This window comes from Neomonachus schauinslandi, chromosome 14 (genome assembly GCF_002201575.2).
Source record: "Neomonachus schauinslandi chromosome 14, ASM220157v2, whole genome shotgun sequence".
Classification (NCBI taxonomy): domain Eukaryota; kingdom Metazoa; phylum Chordata; class Mammalia; order Carnivora; family Phocidae; genus Neomonachus; species Neomonachus schauinslandi.
The window spans coordinates 73320303-73330402 of NC_058416.1; the positions used below are offsets into that span (position 1 = coordinate 73320303).

The 10100-nt window shown below is 47.1% G+C and overlaps 1 protein-coding gene across 1 annotated transcript in view; it reads right to left on the reverse strand.

The window, feature by feature from the left end:
• Positions 1 to 10100, reverse strand: part of MYO18B (myosin XVIIIB) — a 239894-nt gene that overhangs the window by 104656 nt on the left and 125138 nt on the right. Inside the window, exons 27-28 of the mRNA XM_021703505.2 lie at positions 8601 to 8725; positions 3614 to 3768 (exon numbers count right to left, since the gene is read on the reverse strand). Of these exons, the coding sequence (XP_021559180.2) occupies positions 3614 to 3768; positions 8601 to 8725 (280 nt within the window). The remainder of the gene's footprint in view (positions 1 to 3613; positions 3769 to 8600; positions 8726 to 10100) is intronic.

Consider the following 10100-nt stretch of genomic DNA (forward strand, 5'->3'; position numbering starts at 1 on the left):
AGAGAGTCTACACTGCGTCTCCTACAGGATATCACCTTGCTCCTGCACTCATCAGCTATGTTAGAGCCCAGTGATTATTGATAAAAGGCTGGACATTAATACATTCAGTCTTGCCTTCATTTGTTTCCCCAGCAAAAAACACAGAGACTCGACAGTCCTCTTGGGGGCTGTCCCGGGAATCAGGAAATGCCTCATTTGGGGCCCATCTGCCCCTCCACAGTGGTGACCGCTGAGTGAGAAACACCTCCAGGATTTGATATCATTCCATGCAGTTCCTTGCGCTTCTACCCCTCTCCCAGATGAGGAAACCAGTAGAGGAGGCTCTGCCAAGGCTCAATAAGATGTGACCATGGTCACTTGCCCTTGGTCACTTGCCCTCGGCCTACACAGAAAGCCCCACGGCCCCAGGGAACTGGGCATGGTCAGAATGGCTGAGCTGGGCAAGGGGCCTGGGCCCCGGTGAGAAGAAAGTCTCCCCTGTTACAAGACTATCCAATGTATATTAACACTAGATGGTCATTCAAAGCCTCAGACTCCCGAGAGAGCCCATCATGAGTCCCATGAGGGAGTTCTCCTGTTGGAAGAGCCCAGGAGCTTTCTGATTGGCTGATGGTGACATCATTCAAGAGGCTCCACTGGCCACCTAGAAAGGGAAACATCGTATTGGTAATAAGGCTCCAGAGTCGCAGAGTGCCGGGTTCTGGGCTCTGCCGTGGGGTCCGTGTAGTAACAATTCGACAAGAAACATGGTAACGATATCCATTTTACAGAAGAGGAAGCTGAAGTTCAGAGAGGCAGAGTGATTCGGCCCCAAATGCCAGCCGGCATCCAGCTTCTCTGCTGTCTTAGCTAGCCCCCCATCTACCTGGCACAGGTGGGGGCAGACTGTGGGGACAGGCAGTGACAGAGGGTTCCGAGGAGTCCCTGACCTAACAGGCCACCTGATGCCAAAGAATGGCTCCTACAGAGACCCGAACTTCTGGAACACACGGACCGACCAACTGCCTGAGGCCAGACGGATTCACACACCTGCTTCACCCCACCCGAAGCAGCCCTGGGGTCTAACCTCCAGCGAGTGTGGGAGTCAGTGAGCCCAGCACAGGCCTCACCGCAAGGAAGCAGGCTAGGGGTTCCATCAGCCCCGGAACTGAGCTCTGTGACCCGTGGGGTAACCGTGGCAACAGGAAGCCAAGCCCAGATGGAACCACTTCGGGCCACTGTGAACTTAGAAGCCACGGTGGGAGCAGGGAAACTACGGGCGTGGAGACATCAGTCCACCCGGGGCCCAGCAAACTGAGGAGGCGGCTACAACTACACTTTGATTAGACTTAGAGAGCTATGAGGAAGTGTTGCTCCCTTCTAGATCCTTCCCCACTACAGTCATTTTGCCTGATTTCCCATCATTAGAGTGAGGTTTCTATCGTCCATAGGCTCCCTGCTAAAATGCTGGTCCACCTAGAAAGATAATGGCTGCCGTTTGCAATGAGCTTCAGAACATGAATTAATGTCTACGAGGAGATGTAGAGGGGGAGGGAGCATCACAGGACAGGTAAGTCTTGGGGGGAAGCAATGTAAGTATGAAGAAATGGGGACTTTCTCAGGGGAGCCCTACTGGGAAGGTCTTGAGTGCCCAGAATGGAGGATTCTGCCCAAGAGGTGTCAGGGAAAGACCAGAGAGATGGAATTTTCTGCATAAACTCCATGGACAGCCCCCAGCCCCATCAGAGAGCAGAAACCTTCCATATAAACCCTCAGAACAGAAGCAGAGGGGCGCCTGGGTGGCTCAGTCGTTAAGAATCTGCCTTCGGCTCAGGTCATGATCCCAGGGTCCTGGGATCGAGCCCCGCATCGGGCTCCCTGCTCAGTGGGGAGTCTGCTCTCCCTCTCCCTCTGCCACTCACCCCTGCTCGTTCTCCCTCTTTCTTTCTCTCAAATAAATAAAATCTTTAAAAAAAAAAAAAAAAGAACAGGAGCAGAACCCACAGATGAAGGCCAAGATTGTCATAGATGGCAGAAACCCCAGGGGGAGGCTGGAGTCACCACCTCTTGGTTTTACAGATGGGGTCTGTAGGAGCTATTTTTTTTTAAATTTTGTTTATTTGACAGAGAGACAGAGAGAGAGAGTACAAGTAGGCAGAGTGGCAGGCACAGGGAGAGGGAGAAGCAGGCTCCCTGCTGAGCAGGGAGCCCAACATGGGACTCGATCCCAGGACGCTGGGATCATGACCTGAGCCGAAGGAAGACGCTTAAACGACTGAGCCACCCAGGTGCCCCTATAGGAGCTATTCTTCAGGAATAAGTCCAAGAACTCCTTCGGAACTCAGCCTTTCTCTGGCCCAGAGAGGCACTATCATTTGACAAGGTCACACAGGAAATGGCCAAGGTAAGACAAAGCCATTTTCCCCACCACAAGGACAAGGTTCAGCCAGAGTCCCCAGGAAGGTGAAAAAGGAAACAGAGTCAGATATCAATAAAAGATTAAAGAAACCTCTCTTGTTTTGAGAGGGCACGATAACAACCCTCCAAAGACTTTTTTTTCCCCACAAGAAAAAGCCAGCTCAGAAAGGCTCCAAGTGAGAGAAACAATATTTAATTATGCAGACCAAGTTCAAAATCTATGCCACTCCCATGAAAATATAATTCAGTGTGCCACCTTTTGTACCTCTCATAACATTTTTATCCCAGACTGTCTAACTAAAAGATGCTGTATCTCATCACTTTGTCTCCTATCAAGTCTCCATTGGAGGTCATCTGACTCAAAACGGGACCCCGAACACCCCTAACTACCCTCACCAAGCAAGCTGAAGGGCTTCCAACAAAGCCAGGGTGTCCACAGATAAACCAGCTCCAAGGGCTCCAAGGTTTTGGAGATAGAAGCTCCTGGGTCCCAGTCTAGGCTCTACCATTTGGGGAACATGGGAACCAGAGTGCAGCTCCAAGAATGGCATCGTGATAATGCAAAAGGCCCCGTCCGTCCGTGCCAGAGCTGCTCACGTGATCTGAGAGTCTAAGCCCTAAATGTCAAGAGCAATGAGTAGATTTTTGGCCTCCCCATTCTGTGGTCCACAATGGGGCTAGGAATCAGACGTCAGTCCGTTGGGCCTACCAACCACATCATTTAGTCCTCACCGCTATGGGGTGTTCTCCTCTCCCCGACCCGAGGATGAGAAACTGAGGCTCAGGGGGTTGAATGACTTGTCCAAGGTCAACTAGAAAAGGACACAGCGAGGTCTCGAACTGGGGTGGTTTGACATCAGTGCTTGCTCCCCCAACCACCATGATAGGGTGTCCTTGCCCTCCATAACCAACTCTTCACTTGATAAACGGGGATGTTGAGGCCCAGAGAGGCCAAGAAAGCTCCCCGAGGTCACATGGCCAATTGTGTAACAGGAAGGAATCACTTCTTGCTGCAGACGTGGGAGAACCTTACAGGAATAAGGTATGAGGGGTGGGGTGGATATTAGGGGCCGGACAAGAGGGTTAGGCCTCATGGATGAGGGGCCCTGACAGAAGTGAAGGGGGCTGAGGAGGAGAACCTGGAGACCCCAGAAGACCCCCACACCAACGGAGCCCACCCCAGAACCCCGGGCGACGGGTGTGACCTGTAACTCACTTCTTCTGCTTCTTCTCAAGCTCGTGATTTCGGCTCTGCTGGTTCTCCAGCTGGAGGCGGGTGTCCTCCAGGTCACAGGTCAGATGGTGGCACTTCCTTTTCAGCTGGTGGGCCATTTTCTTGGCCCCCTCGTAAGCACTCTGCAGCTCCCCGAGCTGTGGGAGTCACAGAATGAATTACCCGGCTCGGTCGCCACTTGAACGGGCTTCCTACTTTTTACTTCAGGCAGCTGTGCCATCCCTGAGGTGAGCATGGTGGAGAGAGAGAAGGTGCTGGAGCCGGAGAGACCCGGACGGGACTGCTTTCTGCCCGTGTCGCCGTGAGAAAGCAACTTCTCTGACCCTGTCTGCTCAGTGGGGAGACGGGGGCCATTCCATCCATCTCTTGGGGTCGTGTTTAATTTGCCTCCATAATAGTCCTGCTAAGGCGCCCACAGATTCTTTACATGTCCTGCCTCAACACGACAGCACCGTGGGTCCTGTGTAATTAATAGCCCCATCCGCGGGCATCACATGTCTGAGCCATGTGGGGATTAGCCATGAAGCAGCCAAAATGGCGCATCTTGAGGATCTGCCCACGAGACAGGCTCTGAAGCTTAGGGCCATAAATGGCACTTTCGATGGGCCAAATGGCACTTTTGACGGGCCGAATGACACAGCAATACACATAACCGTAAACACACAGAAAAGCAAAGCCTCTCGCCTCTTCCTCAAGGAAAAAAACCCTCCCAAATGTCCTAGTTTAAATCTGGGAGAGAGAACAACTCAGCACACTTGCTTTGAAGAAATGGCCTCATTAAAGAATTTCTTTAAATAAGCAAAACTCTGAGTTAATGAAGCCTGTAATTCTAAATTCAGTATTTGAAGGCAAATGGGATGTTTTCTTAGATTCTGCGGCTCAGAAAGGTTGCAGCTTTATTACTTTTTAATGCAGCATGCATAGCTCCCCCCTTCCTTGGGGGAAACTGACCTGCCTTTATAATTTGTTACTAAAGAACTCTGCTGTTTCCTTGCAGTTGGGTTTATCTACAGCTCAGATGCTTTTGAGGATCACAAAATAATGTCCGTCTTGGAAGTGACCACTAAAACCATCATTGCCAGGGAGGATCCTGAGCTTCCGTTGTTTGTAAAACCCCATGTGACCTCACCCTGACCCCCCTCTGCAAGGTGGTCATGCAATGCTTTTCTCTCGCAGTGAGGAGATATGTAAAACGGTAGGACAGGCAAATATGACCTCAATTCTCAAGGTGCTCATCACTAATGGGGGTGGGGGACCAAGAAGTAAGTAGATGTTATAATACATCATGATGAGGTTTATACTTGGGGACACAATTCAGGGGCACCCAACCAGTCTGTATCAGGGGAGACTTTCTGGAGGGAAGGACATGTAAGCTCAGATCTTAAGGATAGTTGGAGGTATCCAGGTCGGGGAGAGAGAATATTCTAGGAAAAGGTAACAGTATGTGGAAAGGCCCAGAGGTGATGAAGACTAAGGCAGTGCAAGGGAAGAGGATAGAAAGCCCAGAAATAGACTCACTGAGATATAGACATTTGATCTTTCACAAAGGGATAAAGGTGATACAATGAGCAAAATAGTCTTTTCCACAAATGATGCTGAGACAACTGGTCATCCACATGCAAAAAAAAAAAGAATCTTGACACAGACCTTACACCCTTCACAAAAATTAAATTAAAATGGACCACAGACCTATATATAAAATGCAAAACTATGAAGCTCCCAGAAGATAATGTGGGTGAAAACCTACATGACCTTGGGTTTGGCAATGACTTTTTAGAAATACACCAAAGGCATGACCCATGAAAGAAAGAGTTTATAAGGTGGACTTCATTAAAAGTTAAAAATTTCTGCCCCACAAAAGACACTATCAAGAAAATGAAAAGACAGGGGTGCCTGGGTGGCTCAGTCAGTTAAACATCAGCCTTCGGCTCAGATCATGATCCCAGGGTCCTGGGATTGAGCCCCACACTGGGGGTCCCTGCTCAGTGGGGAGCCTGCTTCTTCCTATCCCTACCCCCCCCCGCCCCGCTTGTGCTTTCTCTCACTCTCTCAAATAAATAAAATCTTTAAAAAAAGAAAGAAAGAAAAGGAAAAGGCCAGCCATGGACTGGGAGAAAATTTTTGCAAAAAACATATTTGATAGAGGACTGTTATCCAAAATATACAAAGAATGTTTAAAACCCTACAAGAAAACAACTCAATTAAAAAATGGGCCAAAGACCTTAAAAGACAGCTCGCCAAAGAATAAAGACAGTAAATAAGAGTCTGAAAAGGTGCTCCACGTCATAGGGCGTCAGGGAATTGTGAATTAAAACAAGACACCACCACGCACCTATGAGACTGGCCAAAATCGGGAACACAGACAACACCAAATGCTGCCAAAGATGTGAAGCAATAGGAGCTCTCAGTGCTGGTGGGGATGCAAAATGGGACAGCCACAGTGCAAGACAGTTTAGCAGTTTCTTCAAAACTAAACACACTCTTCCCATATGATCCAGCAATTGTTCTCCTTGGGATTGACCCAGAGGAGTTGAAAGTTTCTGTCCACATGAAAACCTGCACATGGATGTTTAGTTCAGCTTTACTCAACAATTGCCAAAACACGGAAGCAACCAAGATGGTCTTCAGTAGGTGATACACTGCGGTCCATCCAGGAAATGGAATATTATTCAGCACTCAAGAGAAATGAGCTATCAAGCCATGAAAAGATGTAGAGGCAACTTCAATGCCTATAACTAAGTGAAAGAAGCCGATCTGAAAAGGCAACATACCATATGATTCCAAGTATATGACATTCTGGAAAAGGCAAAAGGATGGAGGGATGAACTGCTGGGGCAGAGAGGATTTTTAGGGTGCCAAAACTCTTCTATAAAACTATAATGGAGGATCCATGTCATTATACATTTGTCTAAACCCATGGAATGTACAACACCAAGAGCGAACCCTAATGTAAACTATAGACTTTGGGTAATAATGATGTGTTAACAGAGGTTCAGCCATTGTATTGAGGGGGTCACTTCAGTGGGGGGTGTTGACGATGAGGGAGGCCATGCATGTGTATAGTCTAAGCAAGGGATGTGTAGGAAGGTACCTTCCTCTCTATTTCGCTTTGAGCTTTAAACAAGTGAGTGTGGTTGGATTCAGCATGCTAGGGCCAGTACACTCAGTTATGAGAGCTGATTCTCTTCCTAATTCCACACCCTGTACTCTCACAATGGTAAGCTGACATTGACCCCAGTGGAAACATTTACACCGTGGAAATTGGCAATTGGCAAATGCTGGACATTGGGGTGTTTATTTTTAGAGGCCCAGTTACCAACACACCACTAGCTGGAGTGTAGGCTTGTTAGATGTAGTCTAGGTGTAGCTGGAAACCATGCAAAACAGGCAAAGAGGCCAAGCTATGCCTACATTCATCTAGAAAATGATGGATCTAGATACAAATACCTGATATTTGTAATGTTCAGCTGCACTTTCAAGAAAGGAAGGAAAATTTCAGGATATCCAAAATGCAAAGGACACAAAACAAGAGCCATGATGGCAGATGCTGATGCTCTGGCAGCCAGGGTGGGGAAGAAGAGGAGCAGCCAAAAGATCCAGAAATATCACTAAGGATCATGGCTGTGTTTGAATGCCCTCACAGAGACAAGAGACAAAGCCTTGGGACTATGGAAGGTGGGGGTTGGAGAGAAGACCCCTGCATTAAGTCAGGACCCTCAAAGTGTTGCACTTTGGAGTGAGGGGGTAGGAAAAGCTCCACCCACCAGCCTGGAAGGGGGTCAGAAATCCTGGTGCCAGGCTGGCTCTGGGTGGAGGAGAACGTATTCCCGTAAGAAATCAAAACCCTAGGTCTGTGTATCAGGTGGGTTGAGAGCTTGAATTGGCACTTTGCTCATGTTGCAAAAATCTGCAATGGAGAGAATTTTGCATAATCTCAGGGGCTGCTGTAGAAGACAGTGCAAAAATGCTCCTTCTAGAGAAGAACACCCACAAACCTATAAACGTAGAACTGCCATGAAAATCAATACAAAGTTTTTTAAAATTTAAAAGTAAGAGCAACTGACACAAAAATAACTAAATTCACCATCAGAGTCAGAGGAAGGAACCATATCAACAATGGCCACCCCAGTCTCAATCAGTGGTGGAAGGATGCTCTCAGAACTGTTTGTGTCAATTGGCTATTTAAGTTTAATAGTAAAAGACTGGGTAATGATAACAATGCATCGTAAAACTTTCAGATGGAAAGGAGAATGTTTTGTGGACCATTTGTTTTGTGTGTGTGTGTGTGTGGCAGTTTTAAGTTATTAGTTTTTAAAATCAGTACTTTTTAATGGAAACAACTTGATCAAAAATCTGTCACAGAATTTTGAGACCCATTAAAACAGAAGTTTAATGAGAAAAAAAAAAAAAGAGAGGAAGAAAAAGGAACATTCCACCACACAGACTACCTGGGGCTCCCGTAGTGCGGGAGTAAGAGGGGTGTGTTAAAGATGAGCTCACAATCAAAATTTACAAAGCACTCAAGGAAACTTGCAGTAACAACACAGTCTGAAAGAGACTGGAAGATCTCTTAGCCACAGTGTGGCAGGTGGGTGAGGGGAGAGGCTGAAGGCAAGGAGACCAAGTAGGAGGCTGTTGCTCTGGTCTAGATGAGAGTTGGAGGTGGCAGATTAGAGGCAAAGGGGATGGATAAGATTGGACGATCCTAAGGGCATATTGCAATCATTTTACAGAGGAGAAAGATATGAGGTCCAAGACCCAAGACTCTTTATTCCAGAGTATTCTTTCCCCGTGTGCAACACCCACATGTAGACAAACTGTTTCCCATCTCCCACAGTGGAGGTGGAAAAACATGAAATGGGGGTGCCCTCCTTCTCCCTCCCCAGATTTGGCCAATACCTTGAACAGTGCTGCCAAGAACCTGACCAATCTGACACTTTGGGGACCCAGACTAGCTACAACCTCTTACCTTCTGCTCCAGCTCTTTCCTGGATGTCAGCTCTGAGTCCAACCTCTCCTCAAATTGCTGCAGACGCTTCCTGAGGAACTCGTTCTCCATCTGAGCACAGTCGAAGTGAATTTGCCATTCATCCGCTATTTAACAAAGTCGGGGGTGGGGGAACCAGGAGGAGAGGCGAGGTGAATGAGGGTGGTTCTCTCAGACTTTCTTAGCTCTTTGCACACAATTTCTCAATATGGAGCTCCTGAGGCCTGACCTTGGGCTTCAGGTTAAGAAATTCTGCTTTAAGTCCAAGTTAAAAAAAAACAAACAAACACTTCTTCCAGGCAGCCTGTCTTGACCACCTCTAGCTGTCTAAATTATTGGCTGCTCACTATTCGAAGCTCGGTTGCTTTATACAGTTTAATTTCTCTACAAGCATATACATACTTTTCTTTTTCCAAGGAAATTCCATAACCTTCTAGGTCAGCAGAGCTGTTTCAGTCATTTGTAGATCCTCAATACCCTCTAGAAGCATCCACTACACACAGAAGTTTCCCCCATACATGTTGAAACAAGTTCACCAACTGGAATCATCTTACTGGCCAACCACATTGGGTGACAGTACGTAAGCAGTGACTGCTGGTTAAATTAATTAACAAATAAATCAATGAACAATAATTAAAGGGTCTACTGAATGCATAGCAACAGAAACACTCGTCCCAAGATATCTCTATGAGATAAAAGAACAATCCCTTGATTCAGTAAAAATCTAAAAAATCACTTGCTGGTGTGATGAAAACTATATGACTGAATAGAATGGGCTAGACCAGGTTATGATATCTTTAGATTACTCTATTACAATGTCCCTTAAGGTCATGGAGCTGTGGGAAACATGTGGGCAACTGAAGATAGTGACCATCCACTTCATTCATCTCTCCATCCAACCATCCATCCATCCATCCATCCATCCATCCATATCTCCATCCATCTATCTCTCCATCTATCTATCTCTCCATCTATCCATCCATCTCTCCATCCATCCATCTCTTCATCCATACATCCCTCCATCTCTCCATCCACCCATCCGTCATACATTGTTCCATCTCCCATGCACTGAAATGAGCGCACTACTGCATACCAGGCACTGGGACCACTCTTCCAGCAGAATCTAGTACGGAAGACAAACATACAAAAAGACAGCCCCAACCTAGGATGATCAGAGCTCTCATAAAGGAAGCTATGGAAATCCAGAAGAGAATCCAAACTCATAAAAACAGCAAACATTTTTGTTCATGATTGTGTCTGAGGGACTTACTACAATGCCTGGTATATCATAAATGCTTCATAACTTTCACTGGATAAGGTGGAGGGATGGATGGAAGGATAAGGTGGGTATATGGATGGATGGAAGGATGGATGGATGGACGGATGGATGGAGGGATGGATGGGTGGATGGATGGAAGGAAGGATGGATGGATGAATGGATGGATGGATGGATGGATGGATGGATGGATGGATGGATGGATG